At 50.9% G+C, this 27,902-nt stretch overlaps 1 protein-coding gene across 2 annotated transcripts; it reads right to left on the bottom strand.

Annotated features, from left to right (window-relative positions):
- Window positions 1–81: 81 nt before the first annotated feature.
- Window positions 82–27,902, bottom strand: RAB3GAP2 (RAB3 GTPase activating non-catalytic protein subunit 2). 2 transcript variants are annotated; one of them, XM_072140098.1, is made up of 35 exons: window positions 27,670–27,902; window positions 18,451–18,518; window positions 18,001–18,124; window positions 17,829–17,910; window positions 16,976–17,023; window positions 16,381–16,456; window positions 16,009–16,110; window positions 15,055–15,154; window positions 12,093–12,191; window positions 11,868–12,016; window positions 11,703–11,782; window positions 11,532–11,621; window positions 10,192–10,331; window positions 9,897–10,113; window positions 9,645–9,788; window positions 9,124–9,206; window positions 8,369–8,433; window positions 8,199–8,289; window positions 7,916–8,043; window positions 7,481–7,694; window positions 7,062–7,159; window positions 6,607–6,712; window positions 6,262–6,422; window positions 4,588–4,816; window positions 4,325–4,510; window positions 4,137–4,249; window positions 3,986–4,052; window positions 3,632–3,702; window positions 3,458–3,493; window positions 3,296–3,370; window positions 2,944–3,162; window positions 2,369–2,458; window positions 2,075–2,293; window positions 635–793; window positions 82–550 (listed from the first exon to the last, which is right to left on the bottom strand). In XM_072140098.1, exons 1-35 carry the CDS (start codon window positions 27,764–27,766, stop codon window positions 401–403), a joined length of 4,176 nt encoding a protein of 1,391 aa, XP_071996199.1. In that variant the 5' UTR covers window positions 27,767–27,902; the 3' UTR covers window positions 82–400. The 2 variants fall into 2 exon arrangements, with proteins under 2 accessions (XP_071996199.1, XP_071996200.1); XM_072140099.1 differs by having other exon boundaries at window positions 4,588–4,798.

Below are 27,902 nucleotides of genomic sequence, written 5' to 3'. Positions count from 1 at the left end.
TAAATAATGTGACCCCCACCAGGTGCCATACGACCTCTCACACAGAGCAGTAACGTGCGTCCATCACACCAGGGACTCGCATCCCGTTAAAATAGCGGCTGTTTATTTGTTGCGTCTTAGTGTCAGCGATGCAGTTTAATGGTTTAGAAGACGAGTGTTCCCCTTGTAGTAATCCCTGGGGGTCCGCTCAGAGGCTGCACTACAGGGCGGGGGGCCCCCACATTGTCTATGGCTGCTAGTAAGAGCACTTGTAGGATTGTAGGTTCAGGACTAGACGCTTCCTATATACAGACGGGAAGAGGAGGGATTGTGGGTAATCGGTATAAATAATGGGGGCGGGGTCTCCATGTAACATTTGCATATACAGTGATTGCATTAATAATGGCAGGTATAGGGGGGGTCACAGTATGGACATGGCGTCCACCGCTTCTATCAGGTTCAGGGCGAGGCTGTACTGGCCGTGGTTCTCGGGCATCAGCTCCACCACCCTGTCCACCAGCTTGGCCGTGGTGGGGATTGGCACGTCTGTGTTCTGCAGATCCTGGGGGTCCTGGGAGAGATCACATTGGGAATGATTTAGGTTTGACCTGTGGTTATAATTAAACAATTTAAAGGGGAAGTCGCCAGGACTCACCATGGCCTTGATCCAGGTGCAGAGAGTTGGGGGCAGCCGGGCCAGCAGCTCCATGCCCTCCTTAGTCTGGGTGTGTAGTAACGCGTGCGACATCCTCTGCCCGGTGAGAACCAGCAGCTGAGACGCCAACACCTCCTTATCCACCACCTGAAGGATGGCCTGAGAACAGGAGCACAAGACAACAATGCAGAGAAAGAGAACCTGGCAGCGGGCGGGGGATGTAATGTCCTTCCTAGAATTCCCTGATTTATGTGACATCTCACCCGTTTACCCATAAAAAAAAAAAGTCTTCTCCAAAGTCATCAGCAGAGAAGAGTCATATTTTACCTGAGAGGAGTCAAATTTAGTGGTTGCAGGAGTAGTGTCTAATAAGCCCCCAACTTCTGTTCTGTAGCACCTAGAAACATGCTGCTGCTGTGGTACTAAAGATAAGAAACATCTTCCAGATCACAGCAGGCTCATGGCTTTGTGAGCTACAGGACTGGAAATACAGGCAGATTAAGACATAAGGGGGGAGATTTATCACAAGTGTCTGAGAGCAGAACTGTTCTAGATGCTTATGGCAACCAATCAGAGCTTAGCTTTCATTTTTTAAACTGAATTGAAAGCAGAGCTCTGATTGGTTGCCAATGGGAAACTACAATAGTTCTGCTCTGACACTGCTGCTAAATGTCACCCATAGGCAGGAAATGGACCTTTATCTGCAGATCACATTTCCAACTATAATTTCCTATATTATTTATATTTCCTATACTAATGTTCAGTTCCGAACCACAAGCCAGATGTGATCTGAAAGAGGACTTCCTTATCTTTACTATGACAACAGCAACATGATTATAGGTGCTATAGAACAGAAGATGGGGGACACCTGAAGTGCAGCCTAAAAACTTGACTCATCTCATGTGAAAATGAGGTGAGAAGAGTCATATTTCCCTGTCTTTGGAGGAGATTTTTTTATAGGTAAAATGTAGATGATTTCACATAATTTGAGGAATCTAGATAGGACATTTCATCCACCATCTGTGGGAGGAGCTAGTTTCATGGGGTAAAACCTGGTGCAGGTTCTCTTTAACGTGTGTCCCTTCTGGTAATACATGATGGATGACAGCTGCTGCCTCCTCTAGGATGGATACATACATACATACCCGACCTCTGTTACAGACAACCATGTGATCCCCGATCCCTCTGCAGACCCTGCCCTGTCTGCTCTGGGGAAACCCTAAAGCTGCTGGGAATGGGGGCAGCATGTGCTCCGTACCCCAATCATCTCTAGGTGGTATCGGGGGGCTGTACTATCCTACATAATCCCATAGAGATGAATGGAGCAGTAATGTGGCTCTGGACCTGCTGGGGGCGCTGTTCTGGTCTGAGTGGCCAGACCCCCCCCAGGTGATTATATACTTGATGTACCTTGACCCCCTATTATAGGCGACCTCTCACCTCCTCTGCGATGTTATCGAAGCCGTAGTTGTACAGCTCGCACACGTAATGGCGCTGCACCGTGTCCTCGTTGACTTGCAGTTGCGGCGCCAGCTCCACAGCGAGGATCGGCCAATCCACCGGCCTCCGCTCCGCGTCTGCTGCCGCCTCCTCCGGCCTCACCGTGATCTGCGACTGGAACTGGGCCTGGACGGCGGCGCTGATCATCTTCATTAGAAACTGGGGAGACACAAGACACGTCCTGATACATCAGTATTACAGGGAAGGGGCAGGGGCCACCCTCCAGGGACCTACCTGCTGGCGGAGGCTGACGATACTGGGGTCCATGTCCCCGCTGGGAAGCAGCTGGATGGAGGTGAGATCTTTGAAGAAGGCGTTCTTACCCTGGAATAAGAAGAAACATGGAGGAGACCCCCGATTATACCCCAAGCCACTGAGGGGCCACACATTGTATCACTAAACATTCCACGTCTCAGCACCAGAACCACAATAGAATTAAACTAGGCTGCGCTGGCAGGTCCACAGTTCCATAGAGCACTCTTCAACAACGATGGGGGAGAAAAGTGACCAAAATTTAATTTTTAGACCCACTGCCACCTGAACAGCAGCTTCTGAGTTCAGAACTTGAGTTTTTAACCTGCCAGGACAAACCCAATACACCAGCCCAGTGTTATCTGACTGGACCAGACTGGGACAACTCCTACTGGTACATGCAGAACCGCTCCAGTCAATGACAATGGTGGGAGCTGTAGTGCCCGCCAGGATTAGTAGAATGAATGGTGGCTCCGCAGAACTGGACAGGCATAGCTGGTGTCCTCTGTTGGGCCTATGGGACGGCTGCAGGTAAGTCATCAGTAAGTCGGGCTCACCTTACTGTCAAAGAGGGCGAGAGGTTTCACAGACTTGAGGGAGAGGCTTGTGATGGAGAACATGATGGCGCACAGCACAAAGTGATGCTCCACCAGCGGGTAATGGATGTGCTTCTGCTCCAGCGCCAGCTCCACTATAGAGCTAGGACCCTCCACCGACATCCAGGGGTCCTCCACCTCCAGCAGCGGCTGAGACATCTCCTCACTGCTCACGTCAGCCTGGAGACACGAGAGACGGGGAGGAGAAGACACAAGAAACAGAGGAGTTATGGGGGAGAAGCGAGACACATGGTGGAGAAGAAGACGGCAGATCACTACTACACCAGAGACTGTCTATGAGACTGTGACTTACCTCCATCATTGTCTGCAGGAGCTCGTAACAACACCCCAGGAAGGTGGTGATGGAGGTGTCGCTCATCCCCACGTCCTGTACAGGAGGAGGAGACAGTCATGACACGTGCGAGAGCTGGACCTATAGACCACGGCTGCTATACGTGGCGCCCGCTGTACTTACCCGTCTACACAGCCGATCCTTTGGTGATTTCCCAACCTAAGACAAGAACAGAATGAGATAAAAGAGGTTACCCAGGGTCACCTATAGCTGTAGGTAAGTCATGGGATCTTATATTACATGCAGCCATATTGTCTCTGTGCTCCCTGATACGACACGGGGAGGAGCGGCGCTCACCTTGTCCATGAGATAAGCGGCGGCAGAGAAACGCTTAATAATAAACGTATTCCACATCATCAGCGACAGCCCTGAAATACCAGAGAAGAGGAGAAGGACACATTTACCAGAAGATCTTATATCTCCATGTATTATCTGCACTGGGAGCCTATAGGGAGTGGATATACAATAGAGAATAGATTGCAAGCTCTTGTGATCAGGGCCCTCGCTCCTATTGTTCTGTAAGACGTGTACAGCGCTGCGGAATATGATGGTGCTATAGAAATAACCATTGATTATGGATGATACAAGAGGCAGTGTGTATGAAGAGCCATTACTCTGCCCCCTGGTGGTGACCTGTGACATTGCACTCACCAAACTGCACGTGAGCGTTTCCGATGTTCTTCAGGTGATCCACGGAGCGGACGAGGAAATGCGCCTCCTACAGGGAGATCAGAGATGGTGGTGGTAACGTATGTGCAGACACTATGTATTGCCCCCCGCAGTGTACAGGATGTGGCATTACCTCCGGATCCTTGTTCCATTGCACCATGTATTCCCAGCAGCAGTGAGCGAGCAGCACGTCCAGGTCCAGACTACACGGGAAATGCTGGTACACGGCCCGGAGCAGCTCCAGCACTGAGGACAAGCAATGGACACTGTGACCTCTATCCTACTATAGTGGAGCAGAGGCTGATGTGTTATTTCGGTCACCTTGATGTTCCTCCTTAGCGTCTTCAGACTGTGACGCCTCCAGGACGGCCACCACCGCCATGCTGCTGTCCCCCGGCTCCTGCGCCCGGTGCTCCTCCGCGTCCCTCCTCTCCCGCGCCAGCTTTAATAACCCAGGGCAGATGTCCTGCTTAAAAACCCACTTGGCCACGGTGTCCGCTACGCCCCCTGCAGGCGGTGACATGACAGTGAGGGGGATAATACACAGTGTGACGGTACAGCAGCTCTGTACAGGAGCTCCTCACCTTTGCCGCCTTCCAGAAGCTTCTTCACGGAGAGTTTCCCGAGCGGCTCCACCTGCAGGGAGGATATTTTGGACGTCTTCTTTAACCCCTTACAGTGCAGAAGGGTCTGGAGGATGAGACAGTCTTCCAGCTGCTTCAGTAACAGCTTCCAGTACTCGGTGTCTAAGGAGAGCGCCTCCCAGGAGTCAGTCATGGACTCGCCCTCATCCTCCTGCAATGATTTGGGAAGCTGGGAGAAGATCTGATGTCAGGTCAATGGGAACAACAGCAGAGCGGCTACAACAACTCAACCAACTCTAAACCATTAAAGGGATTGTCCAGGATGATCAATTCCCTGTACTTACCCTCGTTATAAAATATAGCATGACACAACTCAGAATGCTTCAGATAAATGCGAGTGACCCGAGCCAAGGAGAGGGGGGGGGGCCAGCGAGGCCGAGGCAAGCCAAGGAGAGGGGAGCGAGCGACCCTGAGCCAAGCCAAGGAGAGGGGAGCGAGCGACCCTGAGCCAAGCCAAGGAGAGGGGAGCGAGCGACCCTGAGCCAAGCCAAGGAGAGGGGAGCGAGCGACCCTGAGCCAAGCCAAGGAGAGGGGAGCGAGCGACCCTGAGCCAAGCCAAGGAGAGGGGAGCGAGCGACCCTGAGCCAAGCCAAGGAGAGGGGAGCGAGCGACCCTGAGCCAAGCCAAGGAGAGGGGAGCGAGCGACCCTGAGCCAAGCCAAGGAGAGGGGAGCGAGCGACCCTGAGCCAAGCCAAGGAGAGGGGAGCGAGCGACCCGAGCCAAGCCAAGGAGAGGGGAGCGAGCGACCCTGAGCCAAGCCAAGGAGAGGGGAGCGAGCGACCCCAGCCAAGCCAAGGAGAGGGGAGCGAGCGACCCCAGCCAAGCCAAGGAGAGGGGAGCGAGCGACCTCAGCCAAGCCAAGGAGAGGGGAGCGAGCGACCCGAGCCAAGCCAAGGAGAGGGGAGCGAGCGACCCTGAGCCAAGCCAAGGAGAGGGGAGCGAGCGACCCTGAGCCAAGCCAAGGAGAGGGGAGCGAGCGACCCGAGCCAAGCCAAGGAGAGGGGAGCGAGCGACCCTGAGCCAAGCCAAGGAGAGGGGAGCGAGCGACCCTGAGCCAAGCCAAGGAGAGGGGAGCGAGCGACCCTGAGCCAAGCCAAGGAGAGGGGAGCGAGCGACCCTGAGCCAAGCCAAGGAGAGGGGAGCGAGCGACCCTGAGCCAAGCCAAGGAGACGGGAGCGAGCGACCCTGAGCCAAGCCAAGGAGAGGGGAGCGAGCGACCCTGAGCCAAGCCAAGGAGAGGGGAGCGAGCGACCCTGAGCCAAGCCAAGGAGAGGGGAGCGAGCGACCCTGAGCCAAGCCAAGGAGAGGGGAGCGAGCGACCCGAGCCAAGCCAAGGAGAGGGGAGCGAGCGACCCGAGCCAAGCCAAGAAGTGGGAGTAAGCAAGCGACCCCGACCAAGCCAAGTGCTCCTGTTATACATTAGCACCTGCTGCGGGACACAATACTGGATAATCCTGGACATCTCCTTTTAAAACTTTAGAAAGCCTTAAAGAGATATTCCGTTACTAAGAAAACTTATGTTCAATATTCTAGACCAAATCTTCAAAGATGGGAAGACTATAGAAAATATTGCTGATAAATGTTGGACACTTCCACCAGACGCCGGGCACTTACCTTCTTCTCGGCCAGGGCGCTTGTAATATTTGAAGCCACTGAATGCCCAACGTGGGCCGACAATAGGGCAGCTCCGTTGCTGGTTGACTGTATGCATGCAGTTCTCATCTGCTGCCACCAGGGGGAGACAGACTGCAGGTCCCAGGTTTCATCTATGGCCACTGAATGGAGAGGACATGAAAGTTATTGTGATGTCTGATGGTGGAGGGTCCAGGCTGAGTATTGGGGATTCCTGCCATGTTTGGGGGCCGGGACGTAATCCTGCAGCACCAGCCCCAGTTACTCATTACTGTCCATGATTCCTCGTCTGCACCCGCCCCAGGTAAGTAGCCGCCGGGCACCCACCTTTCATGTCGCTCAGTCTGGACAACATGTTATGGAGACAAGACAACGACTGTGGGTTTTCCAGGATCTCCTTCTCCTTCCAGAGCCAGACCTTGAGAAGCAGAGACTGCGACAAGAAGAGACTAGTGAGTGGGACTGAGCTGTAATACTAGACACGGCCACTACTAATAGCAGGGCGCTGTGCTGCATGCACCGATGTACACCATTTGAGTGCACAGTACAATGGACCAGGGGGTTACTACAATTAGATACAAACAGCACCACAACTAGCCCCATAGCCGAGGTCCAGTGAAGTTATCCCACTTGCAGCCTAAGGACAGGGGTGGCGCTGTTTTCTTACAATTGTGTCTAACTTTAAAGGGGTTGGTCCATCAGTAGGTGTCTGACGGAGCAAAACCTTTAATCTCGGTACATCCCCTTTAATGTTTTTTTTTTTTAGCTGCTCTGGATCCTACCAGTAGCGGCTGCGGGCCCAGTCCTGCCTTCTCCAGGGTCTCGCACATCTCCGAAGTGGAACATTCACCGAGTAGACACTTCCAAAAAAAGAAGCTTCCTGCGCAAAATACAATGAATCATCATCACACGGCGTCAGCCGCTGTTCACACTGCATAATATCGTGTACACGGAAATCCTGCACAGTATACAGAGAGGAGACGAGATACATACACAAGGAGAAGATTACATATAACCCTAGGGACAGGACCTAACACTGGCTGCAGAGAGCACAGAGCACTGCAGTGTGAGGACATGTCCCCAGTACAATCCTGGAATATAAGTTCATATATCACAGCGCTGCTGCTACTAACAGCATACACAAAGGTCTGATTACACATGACTCCAGGGACAATACATGACACTGGCTGGATCTGCTCACCTAATGCAATATATTCCTCCTCACTTATCTTCTTCACGCTCACAGCGTCCGGCTCACACTGCAGATACTCCAGGAACGCTCGGACCGGCAGCGCTCCAGGTTCATCGTCAGCAAAGCGGACCCCGGTCCTGGTGTGCTCCTGCTTGTAGCTCCGGATCAGAGCCTGTAGTCGCTGTAGCTCATCCTCCTCCAGCCTCAGCAGCAGGGCCAGCTCCTGGAGGAGAGAGCAAGGGGTCAGCGCTGGCCAATAGACTGTTATAGAGCAGTGGACAACCAGACCGGGATACAGGGGAGGTGAGCCAGGAGTAGGCAGAGGATACAATAGTGTAGGCAGGGTATAACAGGAGGGATAGAGTATGAGGCCCCAGCTGCCATGACAGTCGGTCCCCCTCCCATGGGTGCATCCTCTGCACTTGTCCATTGCCGGGCACTTACTTTAGTTGAAGGTGAGGCTTCGGTTTCCACCGCTGAAGAGTTAATTTTCTGCACAGATTCGTAGAGGTGAAGAAGTTTCAGTTTGTCTTCACAAAACCCGAGTAGACCCTCATCCACAAACTCCACCTCTAACAAGAGATGTACACATGTTAGTAGGGGGGTCAGTGTGTGGGCGCTTCTACATAAGACAGAGGGTCAGAATATAGGGAGGTTATAGGGGGGGGGGGGGGGGGTGTTCTGTACAGGTCCGATCACTTAGGCTCCAGGGTATGGACCCAGTTACCTTGGCTCCGGAGCGAGTCCAGCAGGGTCTGTGTGATGCTGGTGAGGCAGGGCAGGGGGACGCGCTCGCTGGACAGGATTCTCTCCAAAGCCTGAGGACAGACAATGCAATACATGAACGTTATCTTATATACCGTAATGCAAAGCTCCCTGGGAGAAAGGAGGATCTACCTGTTTCTTAGTGGCAGGATATTTAATATCCAAGAGAATCTCCTTGGCTTCTGTCTCCAAGCGCTCTACAATATAAAGTATACACAGAAAATATCAAATCATGTGAGGAGTATATTTTTTGGATTCATTTAGGGTTCAAGTTTCATTTTTGCAATAAATCTAAGTACTGAGTTGCATATCATTTATATACCATGCTCAACCAATCTGTATGCAGTGAGCTCCCCCTGGTGGTGGCTTTATAATCTGTATGCAATTAGCTCCCTCTACTGGTGGCTGCTGTTAGGCCGTATTTAATCATTTACTGAAGTGGTCCATGGAAAAGACAATAAGTGTCTGATCACCGGGGATCCAAATGCGGATTATGAGAACAGTGACTCCGAGTAAATGGAGCTCCGGTACACAAGCCTTGCGCTACATTCATTTCTATGGGATGGCAGGAGACCTCACAAGTGCTGGTTAGCCATGAGGGCCAAGACATGTGACACTTTTATCCCGTCTACGGTGGATACAACCCCCTAACTCAGGGAGGTAACTTGAGGGGGTGCAGAGGATGTGATCGCAACTGGGCCCTGGAGGCTTAGGGGCCCATAAGGTGTCACTTTACCATATGAGAAGACTATAAAATTACCTGGCACAGACTTCATCTTCACGTTACACCACTGCCCCAGCTATAAGGCGATGTAACGTAGCTGCAGATCTTTGTATACCATTAAGCACCACAGACCGTTAGGTAGGTAGAAAAGAACTCTACTTACCGTGATTGGGGACTTTGGCTTTCAATAATGTAGACAACTTCTTTACCAGGTGCAGATCTTTTGCTCGCTCACATTTCTTATCACTGGAAATTACACACAGAGTATATAAAAAATATATACATACACACACAATGTATATACATGTACAGAGGTGAATAAGTCATCAGTAAGTGATTGGTGAGGGTCTATCGTGAGGACCCTGCACTGATCAGATGTATTGGAAGCCTCTCTGGGCCTCCCGATGCTGCAGATATACAATGGAGGGAGCCCAGGATTTGTGATGAAGGGTCCCAGCGTTACACCCCACTGATCCACATTATGGTTAATTAGATTGTGAGCCCCATGGGGACAGGGACAGATGTGACAAGCTCTATGCAGCGTTGCGTATATAAAGGAATTATTATTATTAATCTGATTGTGGATTGGAGATGCACAGACTACCATCATTCTGTGCTGTGTATGAGCTATTAGAGGGGTGCTCCATGGCCATCTTGCTAGTTAGCAGTCACATGGCCACTTACCTTAGAGCCAGATGGAAGGGGATGTTGACCGTCCTCACATTCCCGGACACTGGATCTATCAGACAGATCTGGTAGGTCTGTGGCTGCCAGCCTTGGCTTGTCACGTTGTTTAAACCCATGATCTTATACCCGGGGTACAGCAGCCTGGAGGAGAAGGAAGCCGTCAGTATAACTGTATAATCCCACAGATTATGCAGCGTCACTCACTGAGCTCATGGTCAGGGGATACATCAGACCACGTCCAGGCCTCACCTGCAGTGTTTCCCCACATTGAAAGCCCCTACGCGGGGTCCTTGCTGAGTGCTCCAGACCTCCAGGATCCCGCGTCTGGGGGCGTAAATGACCAGGAATTGGGCGACTCTGGATGGCCCCTGTGTACCGCCAAAGGGAGAGAAATGTCCCCTCTCAGATTCCCTCTCGTGCAGGTCCTCCACTATCTGCATCCATCCCACCTGGGCATCTCGATAACCTGAAACCCACCGAAAAGGTAAGACGCTATGACATCATCACCAAGCGCCACACGGTATATTGTCTCTATGATTCTTACCCTTCCACATGCGCACGGCCATTCCTCTCCCTACATCCAGCAGAATGACTCTCCCAAAGTCATCGGTCACAGCGGCGAGGGTGTTACAAGGGGACAGACTGATGCTCTCCCCGTGACGCCGGGAATCCGGGAGGCCAAACCTGAAAACAGAAGCAGAGAGAGAGAAGCTTTAATAGTCGCATCTACAGACATGAAGTGTTGTCTGCGAGACGGCACAGGACCCCCATTATAAACCAGAGTTTATAGAGGGCGGAAGAGAAAAGAGCAGCCGCCCCCTATACCTAATGACCAGACTCTGTATACAGGACATTACTATTCCAGGGAATCCAACATCCATTACCTGCAACACCTAATAATGGGAAGATGCGTCCGGTGTAACTAGAAAGTGCTCCACTCACACATCCCAAAGCACTTACCGATACTTTACTTACTTTACCTTACTTACTATAGGTAAAACTAACTCAGACCCCAAACCAAACTTTTAATTTACTTCAGAGCCCAAAGATTTATGGATCTTATCTTGGGGGTGAATTAATTTAAGGAATTAAGTCTGGAGTTTCCTACAAGTTAGACCCTGGATCAAACATTTAAACTAAAATCAGAGGACAGACCAGACTCCTCAAATAATGTCAGACCCCAGACTACTCCTCTAAAGGAATTCAGCACCCCAAAGCAAACCCTTAAATTAAACTAGAGCCCAGAATTATTTAAGCACTCAAAAACAGACACTTTGGGATCTTGTCTGGTATTTGAATCTGGGGTCTCTTATAAATCGGACCCTAAACTAAAATTAGACCTCAGACCTCAGAGTTATTGTGGTCCAACTAAATCCCAAAATTATTACAAAACTCCTAATTCTAACACCTAAACTAAAATCAGTTCACATATCCCCAAGTTATTATTGTCCCCGATCTACGGTAATTATTTCTGGACCCAAGACCAAACTCATAAATCCATCCAGCTTCCTAATATAAGCCGAGCCCCTGACCAAACATCTAAATGTGAATCACTGACCTGGACCCCTAAATTTAATTCTGACCACAGTCTACACTTTTGAATAAATTCACACCCCAAACAAAACCCTAAATCATATATATATGTATATATATTACACATATATATACACAGTACACATGACGAGAGCCTGGTATGATCAGTTATGTAGTGGCTTGGGGTCTGTGGTTTTGGTGCCCAGTAAAAGCAGTAATTGCTGCTGAGCCTATGGTTACGTCACAGGGCTCCTCACATTTAAAGCCGCAGTGCAGCCCCAGACTCAGGGCCATCGGGGGTAATAATGCTGGCAGAGGGTGCCATCCTCCCTGTAGGTAAGAGGTAGTTACCGGACAGCGAGGGGGGTTGCAGGCTCAACCTTAGGTTTCTGCTTCTGCTGCGGTTCTTCCTCGTGTTTGCTCTTCCAGCCCAGCCAGCCACTATGATACAGAGAGGAGCAGATCACACAGCTGTATGATAGAATATACTCCTATCCATATAAGAAATGTATAGCAACGTACCTGGCGGCACTAAAGAGGGCAGAGGTCAATTTACTGGCAACGGCGAGTGCCACGTGGGATAATAATGGCTGCGTGCTGCCCTGGAGAGAAAGACGTGCAACACAATAAGCAAAAACATCCAAAAAGTGACATAAAATGAGGCCCTGGAGCCCGAACCCCACTGACCTCCAGGGCAAAAAAGAAGCCAGTGAACGGGTTGGAGCCCACAGTAATATACTGGGACATGGTGGGAGGGCTGCTCTTTATGGCGGCGTTAAAGCCTCCCAAAACGGAGGCGGTCCTCATCTGATCAAATGGGGAGAGCGCCATGACACCTGGAGAGACAGAACGGAGACTTATGTACAAGATCGAAACGCAGAGGACGTGGCCCATGAGGACTGAACTACTCACCGACGCTGACGTGATCCACTATGGTGTCCACGTCCTGCAGACCCCACTTCTTATAGGCCAGAGGAGGGGGCTGCACGTTCTCATTGCCCGAAGCAGCAGCTGCTCAAACCAGAAGGAGATAAAAAGTGAGGAATGAGATTTTAGAATCATCCAACAATATTAGGAACAGAAATCAAGGTAAATTAGAAGTTGTCTTTTCACCTGTCCACACAGAACACTTTATTAGAGACCCCCCCCCCCCCCACCCCATCTAGGAACAGGCTGCACCTCCTCTGAAGACAACACAGGAGGACTTCATTCTGGTATAGACCCCCACAAGTCAGCCATGTTCTGAACGCCCCGTCTCGCTGCTCCCATTCCCTCCAGAGGCCCGTGTCACCCTGTTTCTCTCCAGAGGCCCGTCTCGCAGCTCCCATTCCCTCCAGAGGCCCGTCTCGCTGCTCCCATTCCCTCCAGAGACCCGTGTCGCCCTGTTTCTCTCCAGAGATCCGTGTCGCCCTGTTTCTCTCCAGAGACCCGTGTCGCCCCGTTTCTCTCCAGAGACCCGTGTCGCCCCGTTTCTCTCCAGAGACCCGTGTCGCCCCGTTTCTCTCCAGAGACCCGTGTCGCCCCGTTTCTCTCCAGAGACCCGTGTCGCCCCGTTTCTCTCCAGAGACCCGTGTCGCCCCGTTTCTCTCCAGAGACCCGTGTCGCCCCGTTTCTCTCCAGAGACCCGTGTCGCCCCGTTTCTCTCCAGAGACCCGTGTCGCCCCGTTTCTCTCCAGAGACCCGTGTCGCCCCGTTTCTCTCCAGAGACCCGTGTCGCCCCGTTTCTCTCCAGAGACCCGTGTCGCCCCGTTTCTCTCCAGAGACCCGTGTCGCCCCGTTTCTCTCCAGAGACCCGTGTCGCCCCGTTTCTCTCCAGAGACCCGTGTCGCCCCGTTTCTCTCCAGAGACCCGTGTCGCCCCGTTTCTCTCCAGAGACCCGTGTCGCCCCGTTTCTCTCCAGAGACCCGTGTCGCCCCGTTTCTCTCCAGAGACCCGTGTCGCCCCGTTTCTCTCCAGAGACCCGTGTCGCCCCGTTTCTCTCCAGAGACCCGTGTCGCCCCGTTTCTCTCCAGAGACCCGTGTCGCCCCGTTTCTCTCCAGAGACCCGTGTCGCCCCGTTTCTCTCCAGAGACCCGTGTCGCCCCGTTTCTCTCCAGAGACCCGTGTCGCCCCGTTTCTCTCCAGAGACCCGTGTCGCCCCGTTTCTCTCCAGAGACCCGTGTCGCCCCGTTTCTCTCCAGAGACCCGTGTCGCCCCGTTTCTCTCCAGAGACCCGTGTCGCCCCGTTTCTCTCCAGAGACCCGTGTCGCCCCGTTTCTCTCCAGAGACCCGTGTCGCCCCGTTTCTCTCCAGAGACCCGTGTCGCCCCGTTTCTCTCCAGAGACCCGTGTCGCCCCGTTTCTCTCCAGAGACCCGTGTCGCCCCGTTTCTCTCCAGAGACCCGTGTCGCCCCGTTTCTCTCCAGAGACCCGTGTCGCCCGGTTTCTCTCCAGAGACCCGTGTCGCCCTGTTTCTCTCCAGAGACCCGTGTCGCCCTGTTTCTCTCCAGAGACCCGTGTCGCCCTGTTTCTCTCCAGAGACCCGTGTCGCCCTGTTTCTCTCCAGAGACCCGTGTCGCCCTGTTTCTCTCCAGAGACCCGTGTCGCCCTGTTTCTCTCCAGAGACCCGTGTCGCCCTGTTTCTCTCCAGAGACCCGTGTCGCCCTGTTTCTCTCCAGGGATCCGTGTCGCCCTGTTTCTCTCCAGAGACCCGTGTCGCCCTGTTTCTCTCCAGAGATCCGTGTCGCCCTGTTTCTCTCCAGAGATCCGTGTCGCCCTGTTTCTCTCCAGAGATCCGTGTCGCCCTGTTTCTCTCCAGAGATCCGTGTCGCCCTGTTTCTCTCCAGAGATCCGTGTCGCCCTGTTTCTCTCCAGATTCCCATCTCTAGTCTGAGACCTCCATTTATTTTTGGGTCCAGTCTTGGTTTGGAATTCTGGTATTTGGATAAATTTACATGTTTGGAATTTGGGCCTCAGCATGGATGGTGGCAACAGGTGGGAGCCCCCTTAGCTGCACGATCCACCATGGCCCAGGATCCATTGGGCTATAATATCAGCAAAATACGGAGCCTGTACAACAGATCCTGCAGAAGAAGCCTCCATTACTGCAGAGCATCACTGCCGAGCAGCAGATGATACAGACGACACCCCCCCCCCTCTCGCTTCTACAAGCCGTCTGCTACTTTATACACAAAATCCCACATTATGTACAAGTGAGAACCCCGAGCGATTCCAGCAGGGGGTCTGCATTGTAGGGGGTCAGAACAAAAACCCACTACTAAATAATGAGATGTTCTGCAGAATCTTCCACCCACACAGATACACGGACGTCATGGTAACGCTCCTACAAACGGATGGACTCTGCGATAGGGTCACGGAGAACGTCTAGAAGAATTTACTCATCGTAAAGTGGTCAGGCGTCTGCATGACGAGTCGTCGTTATCATTTCTACAGATGCAGCAGAGCCGAATTGGTTACTTAACCGTTTCATGATCAGTCAGTGTAAGAAACTGTAATATTGACCCATTCTCCACCATTGTGCCCGGTACACTTCTTTCACCAAAAGTGCACCCCTGGTGGAGTAGGGGGTTTATTGCATTATTCTTTTAGTGGCTAATGATATGATATCTTATAAGATGGTGCAGCTGTAACTTTAGGACAGAGACGTTCACTCTATGATCAGGCAGAGCGATTTAGGATCGCTCTGCCCATCGTAATATGATGGTGAAGCTGTAACCATACGACAGGGCAGTTTTCTCTATGCTCTCTATGATCGTAAAGTGGACAGGGCTCAAAATACCTGTGATGGTTACGGAATCTGAGACACTCGGCCACACTGCTGCCCACAACAGAGGGAACAATGCCCTCTAGGACGTGTAGATTTGTATCACACTCACCTCGTGCTACTTGGTTGCGACAAGCCCTGAGCGACTGAAAAAGGCTGAAGCCATCGATTGTCACGACGGCGGACGGATACAAGATGCTCATCTCTTCATGCTGGAGGAGGGAAGGAGGGAAACGGTAAAGAGAGAAAACCAGAGATAATGACTGACGCTTCACAAATGACTTTTGCTTTTATGTGTTTCCATAACGCTGATGCTAATCTGTACTGCTGCTGGAGGTCTCTGGACAGAATTAGTCTCCTTCCCCATCTGGCAGCTGAATATATCGCCCCTTCTGAGTTTACTCTGCTGAAGTGGTCTTCTCTAGATTTGAAATATACTGCAAAGGTTCCGCTCCTTCCCTGATGAGCAGGACAAGCCGATCCCTGCCCTACCGCTGTCTCCATTAAAGGTAATCTACATCGATCAAAATCGATCATGATAAAGGAGGGGACGCTTACTCATAGATCCAGTCACCATGACTCTGGTATCTTCTTATATCTGTTATCCATGGCCTCCTTCCTTCTAAAATCAACTTTTATAATCATGCTAATGAGTCTGAAGGGCTCTGGGGGCATTACTGGAGCCCCTATTTGCTGTAGATTTACAGGCTTTTACAGAGAGCAGAGGGGAAAGGCAGACAAACAGTGTAACAGCCTTTGAAGCTGCAACATGGAGGGTCTCTGGTAACACCCCCAGGAGCCTTTCTGGCGGATTAGCATGATTTTAAAAGTTGATTTTAGAAGGATGAAGGCAATGGATGACAAATATAAGAAGATTATCACAGTCACAGTACCTGGATTTATGAGTAAGTTCCCCCGGGTTTATCATGATGGATTTTGATGGTAATTTCCTTTAAGTGGAATAAAGTTAGCGAAAGAGCAGAGTTTTATTCTACATAACACTCATAGAAAAAAAATCAGTCTGCATCCATTGAAGTGTATTGATGAGAAGTGGTGAAGAAGTTACCTGCTCGGTGACTCCCGGGTGTCGGGGAATCTCGTAGGTCCTGCACTTCAGCTGGAGGATGGGGTCTTCGTTTAAAAGCTGAGCCAAAAGCAACACCCCGCTCTGAGGAAGCAAACACAATGGGGTCATCGATGAGAGACACCAGACAGGGATATACCTGCTAGATACAGCATGGGAAGCGTTATGGTATAAATTCCCTGCAGTAGTCAACATCTCTGCTTGCAGTCATTAGTCAGTGGATGCAAATCTACCCTGGTCATTTGATGGACACATAGCTCTGATAGCTGGGTCCTGAATGTCCATTTCAAGTCTGGGAACAGTATGGTTCCTATACAAGATGTATATTAGTGTAAGACATATGATATAACTCACCTCCGTGTAGAACCGCACGTATCCTGATGTGAAGCCTATGACGATACACGTCCAGTCCGGCCTCCCGGTAGAGCTCCTATATAATGAGGACATATACACAGAAGGTCAAGTATACACCAGCATGTATGAGAGGCACAATAGCCGAGGTCAGAGACTCACACATCGGCTACAAGGTAATAATATGAACATTTTGCAAGATGTGGTCTGATCAATGCGCATACTGGTCCGACCAGATCCCACAATGCAAAGCTCTGAGATTTGCAGAACTCAACCCAGTGGAGCAGCGGCAGTACAGAGCGATTTGGTGTGGATGGTTCAGTCAGTGAGTTATTAGCTATACACAAGGTCAGCTCATAGACCCGAGCAATGCTAGTGTGAACGTGTCCCAAGAGGCTGCAATCATCAAGACATTGCACAAAACTGAGGACACCTGCAGCAAACGTAATACCACGTCACACGTGCCACGTAACTTTGTCCTGACTCTATGCCGTCAGCTTTTAGATAAGGACTTTGTATTGGTCCTTGGCTCTAGGACAGGTCCGAGGACCAGCTGCACCGCCCTGTGATGTGTCACACGCTGGAATACGAAAATTACCTCTTCTGGCTCGCTAGCGGGATGCACAGGGCGCTGCTGATGAACTCACTGCAAGGAAAGAATAACCCAGGATTAGACAAGATATACATGAAAACCCATCGTTAAAAACACCTAAACCTTTAAACTATTATAAAGAGAAGTGGGTGACATAGTGGGGGGCTCAGCCTCTCCCCACTCGTACGCCTTAGCCAGAGCAATGGCCCAATGTAGATGTAGACATCCTTGCTCTGGGAGGCCGGTCATGACAGTGTTTATTAAAGGGGTTGTCCCAAGTTTACAAATTACCCTGTTTCACAGTATAAGGGATAAGAAGGTGATTGGCGAGGGCCTGACAGCTGGGGATCCCCAGGAATCGCGAGGGCGGGACCCCCGGCGATCGCGAGGGCGGGACCCCCGGCGATCGCGAGGGCGGGACCCCCGGCGATCGCGAGGGCGGGACCCTCCCTGATAATCTTGTAAATAGGGGATACCTTATCAACCAAAGTGTAACCTTCATTGGGGGGGATATGAGGGACAACCACATTAGTTCTTGTACGTCAATGCAGTCAACGATATGACTATTTTACACTATACAGAAGTCCTAGATGACCCCGCTGCCTCTATTCCATACATGTATCTAGGAGCAGAGAAGTAATTAAAGGGATATTGCGGCACGGGGCCTGTTTGCAGCTCAGCCCTATTCGAGCGAATGGGGCTGAGCTGCAATACCAAGCACATCCAGTATGTAGCGTACGGCGCTGTGCTCAGTGGGAAGAGCAGAGGCCAAACTGCTTGTCCTAAAAGCGGAAAACATATTACATATTACATAATCCATCAGCAGCAGCTTCAACATCAATCTAAAGGCCCCACATACTTGTCTTCCACGTTGAGGGGGCCGCTCCAGACCACCTCGTACTGCATCTCCTCCCGCCCTTTGCCGTCCGCTTTCCATTTCGCTGTGAAATCAAATCAATAGAGAAGAAGGATTTCAGATTACATCGATAAGATAGAAGGAAGAAGACAACGAGGAGGCGAGATTTACTTACGCGCTAAGAATACGGCTTTCTGCTCGTGGGCGATCACCATCAGATCGTTCGTGGGCGACAGGGACAAGACGCAGTCCTGCAGCCAATAGACGGAAGGAGCTTTGCTGGAGATTTCTTCTTCTGCCTGCGCCGTATACAGAGACATAAAGGATCAGGATCTGATCTAGTGCATCTAGTCATCTGCTGGTGCTCCCTGCCCCCCAGTATTTCTCTATGATGTCCATTACGATCCTGGATCTGGACCCTCCATGCAGCAGGACCCCTGCGATCCTAAAAGCATGGAGGACCATAGATGATAATATTTATTTATATAGCGCCAGCAAACTACAGAAGAGATTCTGGAGATCATATACAAATACAATAAGACATTACAGAGTCATACCAGTCACATGGGGGCACGGGAGTCAGGGTCCTGCTATACATTAGCCCATGTAACAGCATCAGCCTTACCGGAGCCTCTTTACTCTCATTCTCTTCCCAGGAGCCCCAGTCTTCAGCTTCCCAACTGGAAAAATTCTCTGGATAAAAAGAAAAATTAAAAATTAAACAAACATTCTCCATGTATCCAAAGCAAATCATTCACAACATAGCGAAAGGAAATATACCAGGGACATTACTCATAGATCCAGGCACCGGGACTGTGGTAATCTTCTTATATTTGTTATCAATGGCCTCCTTCCTTCTAATAGCAACTTTTATAATTATGCTAATTAGCCTGAAGGGCTCGGGGGGGGGGGGGCGTTACCAGGGATCCTCCATGCTGCAGCTACACAGTGACTACCCCTGCGCCCTACTACCCACAGCCCTCTGCCTGCTGTAATCTCACACAGCGGGAGGGGGGGGGGAAGTGGCCTTGTGCTGTGTAACAAATCTACAGTGGATCTCATTAGCATAATTATACAAGTTGCTTTTAGAAGGGATGAGGCTACAGATGACAAATATAGGAAGATTACTACCGTCACGGTGCCTGGATCTATGACTTAGTGCCCCGGGTTTATCAGGATGGATTTGGATGCTTGACTAGACTTATGTCTATTATTCCCCAATATCTGTCATTTGGGGAAAGAGTTGAGACCGCCCCATACACATATCACCGCCATAATCTGTAGCTTTGGATCTACCATGCTTATTTTGCTTGCAAACTTAGACTCATTCCAATGGTTGTAAAAAACTTGCTAGTAGATCTGTGCGTCTCCACGGCAACAGACTACGTATGATCTAGATGTAGTCTGATCCTGCGGGACACTTTCTTCTACCAATGGATGCTGGGATGTGTGACAGCAGGCATAGACTCCACACGCGGATTACTCACCTCACTCCTCACGTGCAGCATGACGCATCCACCACCCGTCTGTACGCAGCTCTGCTGCCTTTCTCCCAAGGACACAGACGTGCGGCCGTGGCTATATGGTTAGAGGGCGCATCATTATGTCCGTCACCCCCCAGAGAAGGACATTATACATTGCTACAAATGAGTGGAGAGGAGGCTGCGGAGCGCGTGGGTGACCTGCCCTGCGTATACAGACCCCGCAGACTCATCGCCCTTTATAAGGGGGCACAGAGGGTCCCCATTCACTGACTCGCATCATTGCCGGAGACCAAGCACCTGGGAACGTGGTAACGGGTGTGCACCAAATACTACCTGAGATTAACCCTTTCTCACCCTTCCTGAAGTCCCAGAACTTTAGTGAACAATCAGCCTATACAGGCGGTCCCCTATTTAAGAACACACAACTTACAGACGACCCCTAGTTACAAAGGACCTCTGGATGTTGGTAATTATTGTACTTTAGTCCTAGGCTACAATAATCAGCTATAACAGTTATCACAGGCGTCTGTAATGAAGATTTAGTGTTACTCCTGGTTCTTATGACAATCCAACATTTTCAAAATCCAATTGTCACAGAGACCAAAAAAATTGGTCTATAAAACATACAGTTCCGACTTACATACAGATTCAACTTAAGAACAAACCTACAGAACCTATCCTGTACGTAACCCGGGGACCGCCTATACATACAAACTAGAAATCCAATATATAAAATAATACAGCACAACATTTTAGACCCTCGCCGAGGCTTCTGAAGACGCTCAAGTTGTAAATGTAGACAAAATATTTGTAATAATTATTTATTTTGAGGACTAGAAAATGCGGGTCCTTGCTTTCATAGAAGCGCTGTTAAGGGGGTTCATTGGAAAACCCCAGATCTGGGGAAGCGGCCCTCCCATTCTCGCTGGATTATCCTATACAATCCTGTCAAACGCAGGTTATATGTACCTCACACATTTTTTTTTTTGTCTCCATGGAAACAGACTACAAAACAAGCCCCGTGTAGTCTGATCTTCTAAACATCGAGATGAATCGCAGCATAAATCACACAGTACATTGTAAGATGGATATTCTGCAAGAAGGGCTCTTCATGGGTTAAAATTGTGGATGAGAATCATCTTTCGTCTGCAAGAGTAGTGAGGGCGGGGGTCTCAATTGCCCAATTTCTCCTGAGACATGTGCAAGTGCTCTGTAACCCAGCGCTGCCCTAAACGTGGGCACAGGATGAGTTCACACGTGGCTGCGTTCGGACACCCGCATTTCTCTTCAATGCTGGAAGTGTAAGCAGCTGGGAAAATGTTAAACACAGCTGCTTACACTTCCAGCAATGACGAAAGGAAAAGCAGCGGAACGCAGGGTAACATGAAATACGCCAAGTGTGAACGCATCCTCAAATGTTGCCCGCGCTGAATAGGGCAGCGCTGGGTTAGAGAGCCCCTGCAGATGTCCGGCTTCCACTGTGTCATCACTTACTGTAGGTGATCGTAGCAAAGATCAGGGACTAACCGGGCGATTTGTAGGCTTAATTCTGATCTCACCCATCAGGAGATACGGCCATATTGTCCCTGCGGCCATGTCTCACCTGCTCCCGTACACACAATGCAGCGTTCATCTCACCAACCTGATCCCAACCCAGCACCTCCAATGGTCAGTGCACCCCCCTTCCTCCTCCCAGGAGTGCTGAGGGCAATCACCGGCCTCAATGGTCAGTGCACCCTTCCCTTCCTCCTCCCAGGAGTGCTGAGGGCAATCACCGGCCTCAATAGTCAGTGCACCCTTCCCTTCCCTTCCTCCTGTCAAGAGGAGGATCCCAGGAGTGCTGAGGGCAATCACCGGCCTCAATGGTCACAGAAGATGCAGGAACGGTATATCAGCGGCAATCTTTACCATTCTCGCTCTTGAGGCCAGTGATCTGAAGTCCAGTACATAGAAAGAGGGGGCTACATGAATGTTACCGGAGAACGGAGGGAGGGAGGTAAGTAGCCCTTTCTCTTACCATCTCTCTGTGGTCCAAGGAGGTAAATTAGACCCTCAGATGTAAATCTTACAGGATGGAGACCTTGGTGAACCACAATTGTCCAACTTGTACCAAAACCCTTTAGTCGTAAGTGTGACCCACATCTGGACAAGACCATTATTTGTGACCCCAACCCCGTATCTGCATTATAGCCTAATGGATACCATCCAATGTATAGATGTATACAGGACAAACAACAGAAAACATTGTGTTGGTGGGGAACATCCATGACTCAAGGTTGTGTGGTTGTTCGGCAAACCCAATATGGCGGCTTCTGGATGGTCATGTGACATCTCCCCCCCCCCCCTTCTCCTGTAGCTTCAGTATTAGCGCAGTATATCACGTAGCGCCATGTGTTATATAGTGGCTGCTTCCCATTGTCAATCAACTTATAAACTAAATATTGCACCTGCCCTTTAAGAGCGCAGAGCAAATGATCCGCAGGACTGAACGCCCGGCAGCGCCGCTACATCCAATCCGTGACATTTTCATTATGAGTCACCGCCATCCCGACGTCACAGACCTGAGGAGAGAGAGGATCTGCCATCTGCTGAATGGAAAGCGGCAGAGACTCGGATCAGCAGGAACATGACGAGGGGCCTACAGGACAGCCCCCTGCACCGCAGGACAGTGCCCCCCCCCCCCCCCACCACAGGACAAACCCCTGTACCCCACCGCAGGACAGTGCCCCCCCACCACCACCAGCACAGGACAGTGCCCCCCCACCACCACCAGCACAGGACAGCCCTGTGCCCCACCGCAGGACAGTGCCCCCTGTGCCCCACCGCAGGACAGTGCCCCCTGTGCCCCGCCGCAGGACAGTGCCCCCTGTGCCCCGCCGCAGGACAGTGCCCCCTGTGCCCCACCGCAGGACAGTGCCCCCTGTGCCCCACCGCAGGACAGTGCCCCCTGTGCCCCACCGCAGGACAGTGCCCCCTGTGCCCCACCGCAGGACAGTGCCCCCTGTGCCCCACCGCAGGACAGTGCCCCCTGTGCCCCACCGCAGGACAGTGCCCTCTGTGCCCCACCGCAGGACAGTGCCCCCTGTGCCCCACCGCAGGACAGTGCCCTCTGTGCCCCACCGCAGGACAGTGCCCCCTGTGCCCCACCGCAGGACATTGCCCCCTGTGCCCCACCGCAGGACAGTGCCCCCTGTGCCCCACCGCAGGACAATGCCCCCTGTGCCCCACCGCAGGACAGTGCCCCCTGTGCCCCACCGCAGGACAGTGCCCCCTGTGCCCCACCACAGGACCGCCGCACCCCATCACCCTGAATTAAAACAACAATAAAGTGATCCCCTATGCACATGGTTAGAGATAACTTAAGGCCGGGACCCCCACCGATCACAAGAATGGGGTCACATCCCTCCCAATGGATGCAGCATGTGCACCACCACCCCAATTATCCACTTATGATTTTGGTAAGGACCCTCGTTGATCATTATGTTACCCCCAATCCACACACATTGGGACAGTACATAACACTGGCTGCAGTCTGTATGGTCACACCTGCTGACAGGTTCCCTATAAGCAGAACATGCCCATCTTTGAACGCTAAAAATAATGGGGGAGGTTTGTCACGCGCAGGCGACCTCTAGCTTCCATTCAATGACAGCAAGCAGAGATCTTAAATCATTGAAGAATTGATAAAAATCTACACTCCTCCAGGCTCGCTGCAGGACGCTGAATGGAAGCCGACTACCCAGAAGGAGGCAGGACGTGCCAACGACACCCACACCAGCCAGATCCTGCCAAGGCAGGCACAGGCGGCCCAGCACATGACTGCAATATCACACAAGAATCCTTCCAGAATATAGCATGACTATAAGACCCGCAGCAGTAGGGGGCGCTCTAATAACAGAGCATCCTTCTATCTTTACAATAGACCTAGAATGTAATCAATGTGATAATCAGGACCCCACAGATCAGACGCTGCCAGTTACACACAGCTCCCTGCAGTGTCTCATAGATATGGATGGGAAACCGCTGCAGAGGAGGGAGTCTAAGAGGAAGCAGCCAGTATAAGGGGGGTGCGGCGCAGGGTATCCGAGAGGAAGCAGCCAGTATAAGGGGGGGTACGGCGCAGGGTATCCGAGAGGAAGCAGCCAGTATAAGGGGGGTGCGACGCAGGGTGTCTAAGAGGAAGCAGCCAGTATTAAGGGGGGTGCGGCGCAGGGTATCTGAGAGGAAGCAGCCAGTATAAGGGGGGGTGGGGCGCAGGGTATCCGAGAGGAAGCAGCCAGTATAAGGGGGGGTACGGCGCAGGGTATCCGAGAGGAAGCAGCCAGTATAAGGGGGGTGCGACGCAGGGTGTCTAAGAGGAAGCAGCCAGTATTAAGGGGGGGTGCGGCGCAGGGTATCTGAGAGGAAGCAGCCAGTATAAGGGGGGGTGGGGCGCAGGGTATCCGAGAGGAAGCAGCCAGTATAAGGGGGGGTGCGGCGCAGGGTATCCGAGAGGAAGCAGCCAGTATAAGGGGGGGGGGTGGCGCAGGGTATCCGAGAGGAAGCAGCCAGTATAAGGGGGGTACGACGCAGGGTATCCGAGAGGAAGCAGCCAGTATAAGGGGGGGGGGGGGGGTGGCGCAGGGTATCCGAGAGGAAGCAGCCAGTATAAGGGGGGTGCGGCGCAGGGTATCCGAGAGGTGGCAGCCAGTATAAGGGGGGTGCGGCGCAGGGTATCCGAGAGGAAGCAGCCAGTATAAGGGGGGGTGCGGCGCAGGGTATCCGAGAGGAAGCAGCCAGTATAAGGGGGGTTGCGGCGCAGGGTATCCGAGAGGAAGCAGCCAGTATAAGGGGGGGTGCGGCGCAGGGTATCCGAGAGGAAGCAGCCAGTATAAGGGGGGGTGCGGCGCAGGGTATCCGAGAGGAAGCAGCCAGTATAAGGGGGGGTGCGGCGCAGGGTATCCGAGAGGAAGCAGCCAGTATAAGGGGGGGTGCGGCGCAGGGTATCCGAGAGGAAGCAGCCAGTATAAGGGGGGGTGCGGCGCAGGGTATCCGAGAGGAAGCAGCCAGTATAAGGGGGGGTGGCGCAGGGTATCCGAGAGGAAGCAGCCAGTATAAGGGGGGGTGGCGCAGGGTATCCGAGAGGAAGCAGCCAGTATAAGGGGGGGTACGGCGCAGGGTATCCGAGAGGAAGCAGCCAGTATAAGGGGGGTGCGGCGCAGGGTATCCGAGAGGAAGCAGCCAGTATAAGGGGGGGTACGGCGCAGGGTAGCTAAGAGGAGACGAGAATAAACGGGGGTATATGCACATTATACACATACAAATGGTACTTGCGCAGTATACACACATATATACGGTACATGCGCAGTATACACACATATGTACGGTACATGCGCAGTATACACACATATGTACGGTACATGCGCAGTATACACACATATGTACGGTACATGCGCAGTATACACACATATGTACGGTACATGCGCAGTATACACACATATGTACGGTACATGCGCAGTATACACACATATGTACGGTACATGCGGAGTATACACACATATGTACGGTACATGCGGAGTATACACACATATGTACGGTACATGCGGAGTATACACACATATGTACGGTACATGCGGAGTATACACACATATGTACGGTACATGCGGAGTATACACACATATGTACGGTACATGCGGAGTATACACACATATGTACGGTACATGCGCAGTATACACACATATGTACGGTACATGCGCAGTATACACACATATGTACGGTACATGCGCAGTATACACACATATGTACGGTACATGCGCAGTATACACACATATGTACGGTACATGCGCAGTATACACACATATGTACGGTACATGCGCAGTATACACACATATGTACGGTACATGCGCAGTATACACACATATGTACGGTACATGCGCAGTATACACACATATGTACGGTACATGCGCAGTATACACACATATGTACGGTACATGCGCAGTATACACACATATGTACGGTACATGCGCAGTATACACACATATGTACGGTACATGCGCAGTATACACACATATGTACGGTACATGCGCAGTATACACACATATGTACGGTACATGCGGAGTATACACACATATGTACGGTACATGCGGAGTATACACACATATGTACGGTACATGCGGAGTATACACACATATGTACGGTACATGCGGAGTATACACACATATGTACGGTACATGCGGAGTATACACACATATGTACGGTACATGCGGAGTATACACACATATGTACGGTACATGCGGAGTATACACACATATGTACGGTACATGCGGAGTATACACACATATGTACGGTACATGCGGAGTATACACACATATGTACGGTACATGCGGAGTATACACACATATGTACGGTACATGCGGAGTATACACACATATGTACGGTACATGCGGAGTATACACACATATGTACGGTACATGCGGAGTATACACACATATGTACGGTACATGCGGAGTATACACACATATGTACGGTACATGCGGAGTATACACACATATGTACGGTACATGCGGAGTATACACACATATGTACGGTACATGCGGAGTATACACACATATGTACGGTACATGCGGAGTATACACACATATGTACGGTACATGCGGAGTATACACACATATGTACGGTACATGCGGAGTATACACACATATGTACGGTACATGCGGAGTATACACACATATGTACGGTACATGCGGAGTATACACACATATGTACGGTACATGCGGAGTATACACACATATGTACGGTACATGCGGAGTATACACACATATGTACGGTACATGCGGAGTATACACACATATGTACGGTACATGCGGAGTATACACACATATGTACGGTACATGCGGAGTATACACACATATGTACGGTACATGCGGAGTATACACACATATGTACGGTACATGCGGAGTATACACACATATGTACGGTACATGCGGAGTATACACACATATGTACGGTACATGCGGAGTATACACACATATGTACGGTACATGCGGAGTATACACACATATGTACGGTACATGCGGAGTATACACACATATGTACGGTACATGCGGAGTATACACACATATGTACGGTACATGCGGAGTATACACACATATGTACGGTACATGCGGAGTATACACACATATGTACGGTACATGCGGAGTATACACACATATGTACGGTACATGCGGAGTATACACACATATGTACGGTACATGCGGAGTATACACACATATGTACGGTACATGCGGAGTATACACACATATGTACGGTACATGCGGAGTATACACACATATGTACGGTACATGCGGAGTATACACACATATGTACGGTACATGCGGAGTATACACACATATGTACGGTACATGCGGAGTATACACACATATGTACGGTACATGCGGAGTATACACACATATGTACGGTACATGCGGAGTATACACATATGTACGGTACATGCGGAGTATACACATATGTACGGTACATGCGGAGTATACACATATGTACGGTACATGCGGAGTATACACATATGTACGGTACATGCGGAGTATACACATATGTACGGTACATGCGGAGTATACACATATGTACGGTACATGCGGAGTATACACATATGTACGGTACATGCGGAGTATACACATATGTACGGTACATGCGGAGTATACACATATGTACGGTACATGCGGAGTATACACATGTACGGTACATGCGAAGTATACACATATGTACGGTACATGCGAAGTATACACATATGTACGGTACATGCGAAGTATACACATATGTACGGTACATGCGGAGTATACACATATGTACGGTACATGCGGAGTATACACATATGTACGGTACATGCGAAGTATACACATATGTACGGTACATGCGAAGTATACACATATGTACGGTACATGCGGAGTATACACATATGTACGGTACATGCGGAGTATACACATATGTACGGTACATGCGGAGTATACACATATGTACGGTACATGCGAAGTATACACATATGTACGGTACATGCGAAGTATACACATATGTACGGTACATGCGAAGTATACACATATGTACGGTACATGCGGAGTATACACATATGTACACAGGGCAGTATATACACACATATATATATATATATATATATACGGTACATGGAACAGTATACACATAAATACAGCGCAGTATACACATATGTACGGTACATAGCGCAGTATACACATATATACAGCGCAGTATACACATATGTACGGTACATAGCGCAGTATACACATATATACAGCGCAGTATACACATATATACGGTACATGGCGCAGTATACACATATGTACGGTAACGGTATGTCCCCCTCCCGCACTGACCCGGGCTCCTCTTCTCCTCCCTGAGTTGGGGGAACAGGAAGTCCCGGACCGGCCTGATGTCCTGGAAGCGGCAGAACTCCAGCAGGGTGCAGGCCATGTTGGTTCCGCTGGGGTTCGCCTCCTGTCAGCTCCCGACACCGGCTCCCGTCACCCTCCTCCAGCTGCGGAGCGGCTACACCGGAAGTGCGTCATCCTGGTGAGTTGTCAGTGAGAGCGCTCAGGAGAGAGCTGCG

The sequence above is a fragment of the Engystomops pustulosus genome, chromosome 3 (assembly GCF_040894005.1).
Source record: "Engystomops pustulosus chromosome 3, aEngPut4.maternal, whole genome shotgun sequence".
NCBI lineage: Eukaryota > Metazoa > Chordata > Amphibia > Anura > Leptodactylidae > Engystomops > Engystomops pustulosus.
This window is presented reverse-complemented; position numbering and strand designations above follow the sequence as displayed.